Raw genomic sequence first — 15,147 nt, 5'->3', positions numbered from 1 at the left:
ATTTTTAGTTTGCTGCATTGCCTCCTTTAAATGGTTCTGTCCTGCCCTAAAATCCACACATATGTTGTGAATGGCAACATCCTCTCACTTGCAGATGATGTGATGGAGGTCAGCAGCTCCCACTGCCCCTCTGCCATGCTGCTTGTGGGCCTGCAGGCCCAGAATGTATCCTGAAAAGCACCAGCAGCTGTGGGTGTCTGTGCTCATGAGGGGCTGGATTTTATTCATTTGTTCAGTAGTTTTGTTATGTTTTCAGTTCTTGTTTTGTGGTTTGTTCTGGAGCTGAACTAGCCATTCCTTTGCAGGTAGCTCTTTGGGAGCTTGAGATGGCCGTGCTCTGGGCTCAGAGGGAGAATATCACTCAGGGCCCCTCCTCCATGCAGCCCAGAGACTTCAGAGTTCTTCCCCACCTCCTGTTGTGCAGGCCCTGGGGCATGTGCAGCTTCCCGTGGGGAGGATGGGAGCAATGAGAACCATGGGGCAGTAAATGGAATTACTTGGAGGTGCGGGAGTGCAGAGGGTAGCGCTTGTCTGGCTGTTCATTCATTAGTTAATTATCCTGCTCTGCGGTCTTTGTTTGCAGATCTCAGCAGTATGGAAGTTGCTGCTGCGGCAGTGAACACACAGTGCGATGTGTGCGAATGCACGTGCACACGCACCACGGCAATGTTCACGAGCTGCTGCTTTCCCCTTTTGTGATTTTCAGAAGAATCCTCAAGGGACCAAATAAAACCAAGATTTCTGTTTTAAAGCTGAAATTCAGATGTAGTCACAGTGTATTTCTGGCATTGTTAACCGGGGGGGGGGGGCCGGGGGGGAGATGTTTGGGGCCAGACAGAGCAAAGACCAGCCAGTCTCCCTTCACATGCTCTGGGGCTGGCAGTCAGCAGGGGTACAAGTAGCAGAGCCGACTGGAACTCGGAAACAATTTTCTGTTGATATTTTTGCATCACCTTTTGCTAATTCATCCACATTATGAAATCTCCTGCCTAGCTTCAGTGAGAGGCTTGTCACGACGGCGCCAGTAGGCTGAGCTGTCAGAGACGTCATGGGGCATTGTCGGATTGCACGGGGAGTATTTATTACCCCACTGCAGCTGCTCTGCCAGTGCTCATGCTGAACCAGGGCGAAGGGACATGGTAGCTGACAATATGTCATTGCATTTGATTAAAATCCAACGGTGATGTGATCCCTTGTGCATCGCTGTGAGTGTGTGAGTGTGGGGCTGTGCAGTGTTACCGGTATGTTAGGAAGACTTGCTGCTGCTGGTAAGGTCCAAGTTTTCTAGCACAGGCATAGTCTCAAACCGCTCATCCACCAGCACCCACAGAACAGCTGTGCTGCACAGGGACAATCCAACTAGAGGAGCCCAGGTTCAGACTCTTGGGCATTGGGGCAGAGAATTGTAATCAGTTAGAGCCTTGCTGTAGATCTCCTTGTCAGAAGGGATCAGACTGAGGTCTGGCCTGGCCATGTTCGAGGCAAAATGCAAGATCACCTCTTCGCTAAAGCTTTTGCCAGGAACAGCTCCAGGATCAGCACAGAATCACAGAAGTGTAGGACTGGAAGGGACCTCAACAGGTTATTTAATCCAGTCCCCTGCTCTCAAAGCAGGACTAAGTAATAACTAGACCAACTAGCAGGAGATGGAGATGGTGTAGTAAAAGGAGAGAGAAAGAAGCAGGGAGAGAGTTGAGGGGTGGAGCAGAGAGAAAGAAAGAAATCAATCCCCTCCCAAAAAAACATACCTGTGAATCAGGGAGAAATGAAATCCAGTGATGATACATAAATGTTAAATAAATAGATATGTTCATGGCTTAGATACCCTGGTGACAGGTAGGGCTGGGCAAATAATTGATTATTTGGTTCAGTGCCTGAGCCCAGTAATATGAAAGAAACATTTTATCTGGGTTCACCTGAAACAGTAAAGTCAATTTTTCTCCCAAAATGAAAATACTGTAAAAAAATTTGTTTGGGCTCAAATGAAATGGTTTGCGCTACCCTAAACAAAATGATTAGTTTTCAGGTTTTTTGGGTTTGTTTAACTCTATTTTTTTAAAATTAAACTGAGCTAGTTTTTCCTAACAAAACATCATTTTGACACAAATTTTGAAATTTTGTTTCAAAAACATCTAAACTAACTATTTTGACTTTTTTGGAAACTTTTCCCCCATTTTTATTCAGTCAAAACTATTCATCAGATTCGACCTGAATTTGTGAACAGTTTCAGTTGACCCGAAACTGCATTATTTGCCAAATCAGCTATTCACCATGTAAATTTCACCCAGCTGTAGTGACAGGCACCTTAGAAATATCTAAGATTAAAATGCCTCAGCTTCTCTTTTCCACTTCCTGAGTCTTTCCTGATCTCAAAAATTTCCCCTGGCCACACTGCTTACCTCTGTCTCTCAGGCTCATCTGTTGGTAAGGTAATTGGGTTAACTGTCATTGCAGCACTAGGCTGACTAAGCCAAACCCACATGTATTAACTGCAAATTTAAACATAATACTCAAAAGTTACACAATTCTATGTGGTCGCTATAGCAATCACGGTGAAGAGCTGTACTGCTGTAGAATTTCTGGGATAGCAGCAGTAAGAAGAGGATTTAAAAAAAGTAATGAATAGTTACTTACTCTAGTTTCTTTAATTTACAGTTTGGATCCTTCAGTGCTTGACAGAGCAGGTAAATAGGCGAATGCTTTGGCTTATCCTGATGGTTTTTCCTTAAAGAAAGTAGAGAAGAGAAATTTTCTATGTTGTTCTCTGAAGGCAGATTTTAATTCTATTTCCTGAACATTGAAATATCCTCTTGGACAGTGTGATACAGTGCATACAGGTTATTCTGCAGTTACAGTTAGTTGTAAGCCCCCCCGTTCAAAGCTACAGCTAGTACTTTGATATGTATTTTAAGTACATGGAGCCAAATTGAATACGTGCGACTATGATTAATCCATTCATTTTATGAACTTGTGGTACTCTGATTCTCTGAATATTAAAACCCAGTTCTAACTACTCAGACAAACGGGAGTGTCTCCAGAGCTTTTATGCTTGTGTGTCAGCCAATAACTTCAGTATGATTTCTGGAGATACAATAAAAATTATCGTGTTTATTTAACTAGGAATGCTGTCTTTCATTTGCCCACAAAGCTAAAAACCTAATATAAGTATTTGCTTAAAATTGTAAGTATGACAACTGTTGCTCAATATTGTATAATTGGGCTTATGCTTAGTGAAATTACATCCCTAGGAGGAACCAGAAATGGAGCTCATTGGTTCCTGACAGCAGGATGTGTAAAATGGCAAGTTAATTTTAAAGCAGCATCTGTATAAGAAATAGTGCTGGATGAATAATTAAACAACTAAAATTCAAGAATATTCTGATGAATTTTAAAGTGAATTTATTTCCACTGTGTTCACACATCTTTATTTTGTGCTTTCCAAATATTCTAGCAACGGGAATTTGCAGACAGGAATGTTGTTGAAGCAACACGTTTAAGTCACTATTACAGAATATTCCTGTGAAAGCAAAAGTTGTATTTGTAATCCTGAGCATTCATACTAGAAATCTGGTTCTCGTATTTATGTTAATTGATTTACAGAACCAAAATATCTATGACCTGTGTGTCCAATCAAAATGAATAATTTAATTTAAAAAAAATAAAATTGTTTGGATAATTTGTGAAAAAGGCAACGTTCATTGAGTGAAATATTTATTATTATCTGCCCAGCTCTAATAAACAGGTCTCTCTTAAACAGCAGTTGTAGAAGACTTGGGGAGACAGGGTGATAACAGGAGAGACAAATGGGGTCACAGGAAGGATTTTTTATCATGGGGACAAATAAATCACACATATGTTACCAAGGAAATGGACCAGAGTTTGAGAGGGGAAAACATGAGGAATGGAAGAGTATTAGGGACAAGGTAGATCAGAAGATAGGATGGGATGGTGGGTAAAAGGAGAGCAGGCCAAATCCCTTGTCTTTTGTCATCCTGTCCAGTCTGGCTTCCTCACCACTGAAGCTGCCATCTTAGTTTTTATTAACCTCACCTTAACCAGAGTTCAGATTCTATATTCGGTCCTCCACCTCCTCAACCTCTCCACTGCCTTTAACATCTTTGCCTACTCTCCTCCTCTTGAAATCTCTTCTTCCCGCAACTTTCAGGAGTCTGTTCTCTCCTGCTTCTCCTCCTACCTCTCTAGTCAGTATTTCATATGCTGCATCCTCCCATCCCCCTCCACCTTTCATTGGCACCCCACAGGGCTCCTGTCAAGGTTCCTTCCCCACTCTGAACTCTAGGGTACAGATGTGGGGATCTGCATGAAAGACCCCCTAAGCTTATTCTTACCAGCTTACGTTAAAAACTTCCTCAAGGTACAAACTTTGCCTTGTCCTTGAACCCTATGCTGCCACCACCAAGTGTGTTAAACAAAGACCAGGGAAAGAGCCCACTTGGAGACGTCTTCCCCCCAAAATATTCCCCCAAGCCCTACACCCCCTTTCCTGGGGAAGGGCTTGATAAAAATCCTCACCAATTTGCACAGGTGAACACAGACCCAAACCCTTGGATCTTAAGAACAATGAAAAAACAATCAGGTTCTTAAAAGAAGAATTTTAATGAAAGAAAAAGTAAAAGAATCACCTCTGTAAAATCAGGATGGTAAATACCTTACAGGGTAATCAGATTCAAAACATAGAGAATCCCTCTAGGCAAAACCTTAAGTTACAAAAAGACACAAAAACAGGAATATCTATTCCTTCCAGTGCAGCTTATTTTACCAGCCATTTAACAAAAGGAAATCTTACACATTTCTAGCTAGATTATGTACTAACTTAAGGAGTTATGAAGAGCATTCCTGATCTGTTCCCGGCAAAAGCATCACACAGACAGACAGACCCTTCCCCCCCGCCTCCAGCTTTGAAAGTATCTTGTCTCCTCATTGGTCATTTTGGTCAGGTGCCAGCGAGGTTATTTTAGCTTCTTAACCCTTTACAGGTGAAAGGGTTTTGCCTCTGGCCAGGAGGGATTTTATAGTTCTGTATACAGAAAGGTGGTTACCCTTCCCTTTATATTTATGACACATCCTTGGCCCCTCCTTTTCTCCACTTACACCTTTACACTGGGGAATTTCATTCAAAATGTGGCTTTGACAGTCAAATTTATGCTGAAGACTCAGATTATCTTCATATATCTTCATAAATGATCTGGAGGATGGTGTGGATTGCACTCTCAGCAAATTTGCGGATGATACTAAACTGGGAGGAGTGGTAGATACGCTGGAGGGCAGGGATAGGATACAGAGGGACCTAGACAAATTGGAGGATTGGGCCAAAAGAAATCTGATGAGGTTCAATAAGGATAAGTGCAGGGTCCTGCACTTAGGACGGAAAAACCCAATGCACGGCTACAGACTAGGGACCGAATGGCTAGGCAGCAGTTCTGCGGAAAAGGACCTAGGGGTGACAGTGGACGAGAAGCTGGATATGAGTCAGCAGTGTGCCCTTGTTGCCAAGAAGGCCAATGGCATTTTGGGATGTATAAGTAGGGGCATAGCGAGCAGATCGAGGGACGTGATCGTCCCCCTCTATTCGACATTGGTGAGGCCTCATCTGGAGTACTGTGTCCAGTTTTGGGCCCCACACTACAAGAAGGATGTGGATAAATTGGAGAGAGTCCAGCGAAGGGCAACAAAAATGATTAGGGGTCTGGAACACATGACTTATGAGGAGAGGCTGAGGGAACTGGGATTGTTTAGTCTGCAGAAGAGAAGAATGAGGGGGGATTTGATAGCTGCTTTCAACTACCTGAGAGGTAGTTCCAAAGAGGATGGTTCTAGACTATTCTCAGTGGTGGAAGAGGACAGGACAAGGAGTAATGGTCTCAAGTTGCAGGGGGGGAGGTTTAGGTTGGATATTAGGAAAAACATTTTCACTAGGAGGGTGGTGAAACACTGGAATCCGTTGCCTAGGGAGGTGGTGGAATCTCCTTCCTTAGAAGTTTTTAAGGTCAGGCTTGACAAAGCCCTGGCTGGGATGATTTAATTGGTGATGGGTCCTGCTTTTGAGCAGGGGGTTGGACTAGATGACCTCCTGAGGTCCCTTCCAACCCTGATATTCTATGATTCTATGATTATTATAAGGTCATCCAACACCGTGGTGTCCCAGTGCCTTCCACAAGACATTTCCCCTCCAGCAGGAAAGAGCGTGGTTATCACTGGGGTTATTTTTAAAGAACATGTATAAAGTGACAGTGCTGGTGAGAGCTGGTTCTTGTGGGAAAACTCAGTCAGAGATGTAGGGTTTGTATTTAGTTTTGAGGTTGTGTGTGTGTGTGGGCAGGGGTTCCATTCTTATTTCATTGCGCAGTGAGTTCCACCGTTGTGGCACCGCAGCTGAGACAACTGAATCTCCTGCAGAGATGAGCTTTTCCTTCCTTGTCAACAGATTGGTTTTTCTTGTGGAACAAAGCCAAGTCACTGTCATGGAGGGACAGGAGCTCTCTCTCTCTCTCTCTCTCTCTCAGCTGGGGCCAGCACCGTGCAATGCTTTGAAAAGAGTCAGCACAACCACGTTTAACTCGACTCTGGTCAATAGGGAGCCAGTTCAGGCAGCACTGTTTTGGGGAGATGTGTTCCTGGTGACCTAGCCATCCCTTCTCCATTGAATCGAACACAAGTTACTCATCTTTACCCTTTAGCCCTTTATGGCTTAGCCTTGCCCTGTCTGTCAACTGTAGTACACTATCAAGATGTCAACCTCTGCCTCTACTCTGCCGACCATGCCAGCTTTCATTACCTATTAGTCCATAATATTTTCATGCTTTCTCCCCTGCTGTCCCTTATGCCAGGGAGGAACATGTCATAAGTCCATTACTCCTCTGCAATAGCCTCTTTCAAATCCCCCCTGAAAACTCACCTCTGCTGTGAATCCTGCAACACACTTGACAATGGCCGGGCAGCCGGTGCACATGACTCCTGCTTCCTAACTTCGGCTCATTAGACTAAACATGATCATTTACTGGTTAGTGCAACACATGGTGGTGAGTTTGTGAGGTGGGGCCTGGAACTGACCAATCTCAATTCATTCTGGGGCCACCAACATCCTTATTAGCGGGGAATAGTGTTTAATCCCCAGCACTAGGCTGTTGGGTTTCAGGATTGTTAGGCTGGGTTCTCTTCCTTGCTCTGGGAGGAATCTAAGCTCTGCTGGTTAGAGACAGCAGAGCCATTGCAACAACCCTCCTGCTTGGGTTGTCTTCAGTAGAACTGGGTTAGAGAATGTTCAACAAACTTTCCTTAATACCTGTGGGGAGAGGGAGAGAGAGAGAGCTCATCCCAGAATAGCTCATAACCCCACGGTTAGTGGTTTTTTCTCTGTTGGAGCTATTCCACTTTGTGCAAATCCTTAAATATTCATTGGGCCAGAGAGAGCGAGACTGATTCTGTAACTGGGTAGTTAGGACACTGACCTGAAATGTGAGAGACCAGGATCAGGTTTGTTCCCTGCCTGATTTGGCCGGCTGTGATCTGCAGGGAGTGGTCCTGGGCTCTCAACCTCAAAACATGAGCATCTGTCACTTGATTTAAAGGACACTCCCGTGAAAACAGAGACTATTAGAGATCCCTGAACCGCTCGCTGTACGATCTAGTCACTAGATAAGAACAAAGAGCCACTCTGTCTGACTAACACGGCTGCTACTCTGAACTCTGACTGTGGATTACACACAGAGATATTTTGGCTCTTTTCACCTTATAGGCAGGGTGCCAAAATGGATGAGCCTTAGATCCATGCTATTAGAGGCCTGGGTTCTATCCTCGGCTCTGTTGAAGTGAACTTACCAATCTCTCCATTATCTTAGCTGTAAAATGGGTGAGTGATAGTTATACCTCCCCTAAGGCAGGGTTTTGAGGCCTATGTTAATAAGGGATGAAAAAGGCAGAGAAATATCAAGAGCAGCCAAGAAAACAGCTGGGATTAGAATTTACAGGCCTTTAGCCTCAATGCACCATCTACTAAGCTCCTGGGTATTGTGGCATCTTCGCTCATCCAGAAAAAAACAAAAAAACTCCACACTCCCATGCATGACGTTGCACTGGTTATGTGGAAACATGTGACAGTCTTGCAAGATGTGCGAGACATGGTAGGTCGGGTTAGGATGGTTTTTGGAGACCTGCCAAGCAGTTGTTAATACCAACACCGAGACACACCACCAATTATTGAATGAACTTTTTTGTTTGTTAAAATCCAATTATACTGATAGGAAGAAACTTCTGAAATATTTTTCAGATCCTACGTAAAACTGATTTTTTTAAATGGTCATTTTAGTTTTATCCACATGCAGCAAATTGTGGTGAAGAGTTCTAGCGAAAACAATTGTTCTTTGTTATTTTAGAGCACTGCAGCGTAGTCAGGTGGCAACAACACCCGTTTCTGGTTGCAGCTAGAGCTGGTTGAAACTCAGAATTTTGTGGGAAATTTCAAGTTTTGGTTTTGTTCTGAATTTTTATTTTAATATCAGCGAACTGTTCAAACACACTGCCTTCTACACACAATAGCACAGTAAAACTACATGCTGATTTTCAGTTGAAGCCTGATCAACACACGGTTTTAGTACTGTTATAACTATTTTGGTTAGGAGACAAGTTTTTACCAAAATGTTCTAACCAGTACAATCCCTAAGGTGGATGCAGTTTTACCACTATAAAGGTGCCTTAGTTGTACACTAAGCACGTGGAAGCATGTTTTGTTTCCTAGTGATTTCCTCATCATGGAAGGTCTCAGTGAGCAGCTCTCAACCTTCCTTGTACAACCGTTGACACAAAGCAGGCTTCCCTCCCCCGCTCTTTTGTCTCACCCTGTTCAGATCTGTACACAAAACAGTACAGCAAACATTTCAGGTCATTGAGAGGACAGAGCAGACCAAACAATCATGATTTTTTAAAAAAAAAGGTCATTTTTTTCGGTAGTCTGATAACTGTATCATTAGCTTACAGTAACAGTAGAATTGTTCTCAGGTAGGTCATTCAGCCAATTATTTGTTATCAAGACATAGGGAAAACAACATTTAATCTGTTAAAGAAATTACAGATTTTTCAGCTCAGATAGTACTTACTGATGTAGCCACTTTTGTCGTCTAGGGAGTTCTTCCTCATGGTCTTCTAAGCTAAATGTACAGTCATACATACAAAGTGACTCCAGATTACGACAATGCTTTACACAGAATGAAAGAGCCCTTTGAGCCATCTGAGTAAATTTATTGTGATTTAACTTCAGTTCAGTGAAGTGATCCAATGCATTAACTGCAAAATCTTCTTCATACATCTCATACACACAGTGAAACAACTCAAGCTGATAACTTTGATAAATCCCCTCATGAACACAGGGCAAGGTTAAATCTGTTTGTTGGTTTACTTGAACCCACTTCAGTAAATCTGCCTTAATTTTAGGTGAAAATTTACACCCAATTTTTTTCTGCAGGTCCTTCATTCTTTCTTCATTTAAGAGCCCAAACAGGAATCGCACTGTTAACATTAAATAATTTTTAGAGTTTCCATAGTTTTCTAACAAAGTTTTCACATCTTTCTTGGGAATTCCTGAAGCTGTTGTTGTTTCATCTTCCTCTAGGACATATAACATAGCTGCAAAAAACTCCTGAAAACTTAAGTGAATGAAGCTGTAGAGACATTCACAGTCAGTTTCTTTTTGAAAAATATTCTCATTCAAAAAAAGGGGGAGAGAGTTTTCTTGATCTAAGCCAAACTTCTTGATTTCTTCTTCCTCAAACAGTATCTTTTGCTTCCAGATTCCATCAGCAGCCAAGGAGCAAAGTCCCCTCAGATTTCCATGTAAGTGTTGCTTTGTATTGTTGCTGAGAGGCTTGACTAAACTGGAAAGGTAAAGCATATACACTCCAGTGACCGTTTTTGAAGTTTGTGTCAGATTCTCACCTTTTTCAAGCTCTTGTTTCAGAACCGTGCAGATGATCCAACATACAAAGGGGACAAAGCACATGGTGAAAAGAATTTCATTTGCTTTCACAAATTGTAAAGCTTGTCTTGCTTCTCTCTCATTTCCAAAGAACTTGTGGAAATATTCCTCCCTCTCAGCTTCAGAAAACCCCAAGATCTCTGCATAACGTGAACACTCGAAACACTGTCCGAGTTTTTCCAGAGCAGCTGGCCTTGTAGTGATCATCAGGTAGGATTCAGGAACAACTGTTCTCCTAAATAAACTGCTCAGGATGATTTCCATTGACTTCTTCTCCCAGGGATCAGTGCACAGATTATCTTTAGGCTGATCAAAGGAAAATCTCAGTTCATCAAACCCATCTATTATAAACATGAGTTTTTCTGGCTTCACCAGAATGTGGTTAACTGGTGCATTTGTATTAAGCCAATTTTTAAAAATCATGTCAGCCACACTTCCCTGCTCGTTAAGAAGGTTCATTTGCCTACAGTTTATGTAGAAAACATAATCAAACTTTTCCTTATAAAGTTCCCCAGCTGCCCAATCATACATGATCTTTCTTGCAGTCATTGTTTTCCCAATCCCTGCAGCTCCCAGCAGCACAACGACTTGTGGTGTTTGTCCATCTTTATCAGGTTTATATAGGTTGGCCAGTGTAATTGCAGAACTAGCTCGTTCAGTCATGATTTCTGCATGTCTCCATCCTACAGCCATTATTTCATGTTCTCTCTCCTTTGCCTGACGAGGTCTGTCTACAATAGTGAGGTTTGTGTATCTTCTGTTTAGAATCATATTGTCACCAAAACGACTGTTCATATCTTTTATTAGCTTGTATTTCTTTTTAATATCTTCTTTATACTTCTTCTTGTAATCTGTATCAGGAACATGGGACATTAGAAATATTGAACTGAAAGTTCAGAAAACAGACAGACTAATCTCTTAAAATAGTCCTACTGTAACAACAGTAATGGTTCTTCACATTTATAATGAAACCTTCTTCAAAAAGGATCCTGAAATCACTTAACTATGGATGAGATCCTGCAGCCCTTACTCAAATACGGCCTCCCACTGAAATTATTCATTTGAGTAAAGACTGTAGGCATCACTTTATCTCCAATGAAATGCAGCCACCCCTCTGGTGAAACGCAGCTACTGTTTGACAGAGCACAGCAACACTACACAGCAAGGTAGGTCACAAGTGGAGGAGAATATCATATGCAGTTGAAACAATATTGGGAATTTAGGTAGAAAGAATGTAACTTCATAAACTAGAATTTGTTAGGACACATGGGTTTACAAGAGAGAACGTCACGGGATCTTTAATTACCACAATTGAGAACCTCCAGTTACCTTCCTCACTTAAGACACAGTGCCCCTACAGCAGAGTGTCCTCCACCACCAGGCTAGTACATTCACTCAGTACTGACCCAGAGGGACATTTTGCACACGTGTGTACTGGAAGTTGCCCAAGGTAATAAAAGTCCCACTCAGCCCATTATATAAAATTATTTGTAAAACAACTGACACAAACTGGATCATTTAAGCTAGAAAAACAATACTGAGGGGTCTGCAAGGCTCCTGGTAAAGTCATAGGTTGGCATGACAATGAGCCAAGAGATTCTAGAAATAGGAAAAATGTTTATAATTGAAATCACCAAAGTATTTTGATCAGTTTGTTGTAATGGCATGAGGCTGCCGCCCCATTTTGTATACAGTTTGTCTGGGGGTCGCTAAATGGAACAGAAGAACACATGAAATAGAAGGAGCGAACTTTCCCATCATGGCTGGGATTCCCATCACCTCCTGGGATCCACCATGACACAAAGCATGGAAAGACAGACAAATTGCTTCAGATGAGTACAAAAGAATTGCACAAAGATGTAGGGACAAAATCAGAAAGGCTAAGTAAGGCACAAAATGAGTTACACCTAGCAAAGGGCATAGAAGGCAATAAAAGGTTCTACAAATACAATAGGAGCAAGAGAAGGACAAAGAAAAGCATAGGTCCACCGCTTAGCCGGGAAGGAGATCTAATAATGGATGATACCTAGAAGGATGAGATGTTTAATGCCTATTTTGCTTCAGTGTTCACTAAAAATGTTAATTGTGACCAGATGGAAACACAATTATTATTAACAACAAGAGGGAAGACCCCAAAGCCAGAATAGGGAACGAGCAGGGTAAAGACTACTTAGATAAATTCATAGATTCATAGATATTTAGGTCAGAAGGGACCATTATGATCATCTAGTCTGACCTCCTGCACAACGCAGGCCACAGAATTTCACCCACCACTCCTACAAAAAAAACCTCACACCTATATCTGTGCTATTGAAGTCCTCAAATTGTAGTTTAAAGACCTCAAGGAGCAGAGAATCCTCCAGCAAGTGACCCGTGCCCCATGCTACAGAGGAAGGCGAAAAACCTCCAGGGCCTCTTCCAATCTGCCCTGGAGGAAAATTCCTTCCCGACCCCAAATATGGCGATCAGCTAAACCCTGAGCATATGGGCAAGATTCATCAGCCAGATACTACAGAAAATTCTTTCCCAGGTAACTTGGATCTTACCCCATCTAAAACCCATCACAGGCCATTGGGCCTATTTACCATGAATATTTAATTACCAAAACCATGTTATCCCATCATACCATCTCCTCCATAAACTTATCGAGTTTAATCTTAAAGCAAGATAGATCTTTTTCCCCCACTACTTCCCTCGGAAGGCTATTCCAAAACTTCACTCCTCTGATGGTTAGAAACCTTCGTCTAATTTCTAATCTAAATTTCCTAGTGGCCAGTTTATTTAAATTAGATGCATTCAAGTCAGCAGGGCCTAAAAATTCACCTTAGGATACTTAAGGAACTAGATGAAGCAATCTCTGAACCACTATCTCTGAGAACTCATGGAGGACGGATGAGGTCCCAGTGGATTGGAGAAGGGCAAATATCTTTTTAATGATGGAACAAAGACAACCTGGGGAATTATAGACCAGGCAGCCTAACTTCAATGCATGGAAAGATATTGGAACAAATTATTAAACACTCAATATGTGAGCACTTAGAGCATAATAGGGTAATAAGTAAAAGCCAATGTGGATTTTTCAAGAACAAATCATGCCAGACTAACCTAATTTCCTTCTTTGACAGGGTTATTAGCCTACAGGATTGGGGGGAGCCATAAATATCACTTATCTTGATTTTAATAAGGCTTGAGACACAGTCCCACATGACATTCTCATAAGCAAAATAGGGAAATGTGGTCAAGGTGAATTTACTATAAGGTGGGTGCACAACAGATTAAAAAAAATGCATTCAAAGAGTAGTTATCAATAGATTGCTCTCCAAATGGGAGGGCATTGTAGTGGGGTCTCTCAACAGTCAATCTTGGTCTAGTACTAGTCAGTATTTTCATTAACGACTTTGATGGTGAGTGGAGAATATACTTATACAATTTGTGGATGACACCAAGCTGGGAGGGGTTACAAGCACTTTGGAGGACAGGTTTAGAATTCAAAAGGACCTTTATAAATTGGAGAATTTGTAAAAAATCAATAACATGACATTCAATAAAGAGAAGTGCAAAGTACTACACTTATGAAGGAAAAATCAAATGCACAAATACAAAATGGGGAATAACTGGCTAGGCAGTTGTATCGCTGAAAAGATTTGGGGGTTATAGTGTATCACAAATTGAAAATGAATCAACTGTGTGATGCTGTTGTGAAAAAGGTTAATATTCTGGGGTGTATTAACAGGAGTGTCCTATGTAAGACAAGGGAGGCAACTGTCCTGCTCTGCTCAGCACCGGTGAGGTCTCAGCAGGAGTATGGATATCACTGCCCTTTGGCTAAATCCTGAACACTACCCAGGATGTGAGCCTGAGGCTCCTGATGTCACCCTGCGTCCCCCCCCCAATCCTGTCATTTGCCTTCCCCTCCGTGTTTCCTTTATCTAAGGAAAGTCTGGTTCAGCTGGCCAAGACAACTCCATCTGTCCCAGCACTGCTGTCAGCCTGAGACCAAGTCACGCCTTAGTCCGACATTGGTAAAAGTTTGCTGGGTCTCGGGGGGGCTGATCAACACACTTGCTGCCCCTGTAACTCGGCAGCAGGGAAGCTGCACGGGAACATCAGCATCAGAGACCAGCGTCATTTTCTCTTGGCTATTTGTCTCTCCCCTTTGTGGAAGGGAACAGGATTGGACCTCAGCAGCACCACCAGCACAAAGGCATTTCCGGGGGATTGATGCTAGCTGCTGCCCATTAAATCCTAGGGAATACTCCTCACCTCCAGGGCCATTGCCACAGTCACCATCAAAATCTTTACAATATGGCCTTTGGGAATAGGTAGCGTTACTTCAGTTTCACGGTGTTCGCTGTTCTGGAGAAGTGACAGGTCACTCTGTGCTAATGGTGTCACCTGGAAAGGCACTTAACAGATTTTGTTCCCATGCAAACTGTTCCTGTTTGTTTCACAGCAATAGATCTGGGAACGTATCCAGCTGCGTAAGCAGGAACCGCTGTCCTTAGGTAACATCCTGGGTAGCCATCACATACCTTTTGCCGACAACTCTGATGGGTTTTGACTCTGATGAAACCCTGAAAGGGAAATTGCATTTAAATAACAGTGTAAGAAGCTACAGTGTATTTCAATGCAAGTGCGTTTCTGTTCCGTACGGAGGCAGCAAGTGGCCAAACGATGCAATTTCATCCTGTGTTAATGAAGTAATCACCAAGGAGAGCATGGCTACCAGCTGTCAGTGTACGAAGTTCATTTTGGGGAATACTGTGAAGGGAGCTCAGTTTCTCGGATCTCCCCCTGCCTGGTTCTACTGATGACTAGTCTGCACTTTACATGATGAGCCGGCCACATGGTCAGAGAAACACAGAACAATTGGCATTGGGACAAAGAATCAATTCAGGAGCATTTGTGGGGAGAGGGAATGCCTTACAAACACTCATGTTCTCACACAGATTAGGTGAAACAACTAAAGGGTCCATGGGAAGGACAATTCTGCCTTCATTCAGGGATGGGCTAGGTGGCTCAGGAGAGCCTTTAAAACCTAGGGATCTAAGACAGACACTGAGGACAGTCAGACGGAATTTCCTCATTTGGGATAACTTCCACGTGGGGCAACCCCTGTCCACCGTCCCCCCAAGAACTCCGAGCTTTTCACTAGGTTC

At 42.6% G+C, this 15,147-nt stretch overlaps 1 protein-coding gene across 1 annotated transcript in view; it reads right to left on the bottom strand.

Annotated features, from left to right (window-relative positions):
- The window catches only part of LOC144265516 (NACHT, LRR and PYD domains-containing protein 3-like), a 41,852-nt gene that overhangs the window by 25,197 nt on the left and 1,508 nt on the right, over positions 1 to 15,147 (bottom strand). The window contains exons 2-4 of the mRNA XM_077818161.1: positions 14,521 to 14,562; positions 9,114 to 10,839; positions 2,635 to 2,724 (exon numbers count right to left, since the gene is read on the bottom strand). Of these exons, the coding sequence (XP_077674287.1) occupies positions 2,635 to 2,724; positions 9,114 to 10,839; positions 14,521 to 14,562 (1,858 nt within the window). The remainder of the gene's footprint in view (positions 1 to 2,634; positions 2,725 to 9,113; positions 10,840 to 14,520; positions 14,563 to 15,147) is intronic.

The sequence above is a fragment of the Eretmochelys imbricata genome, chromosome 6, assembly GCF_965152235.1.
Source record: "Eretmochelys imbricata isolate rEreImb1 chromosome 6, rEreImb1.hap1, whole genome shotgun sequence".
NCBI lineage: Eukaryota > Metazoa > Chordata > Testudines > Cheloniidae > Eretmochelys > Eretmochelys imbricata.
Note: the sequence above shows the minus strand (reverse complement) of the source record. Positions and strands in the feature narration are given on the sequence as shown.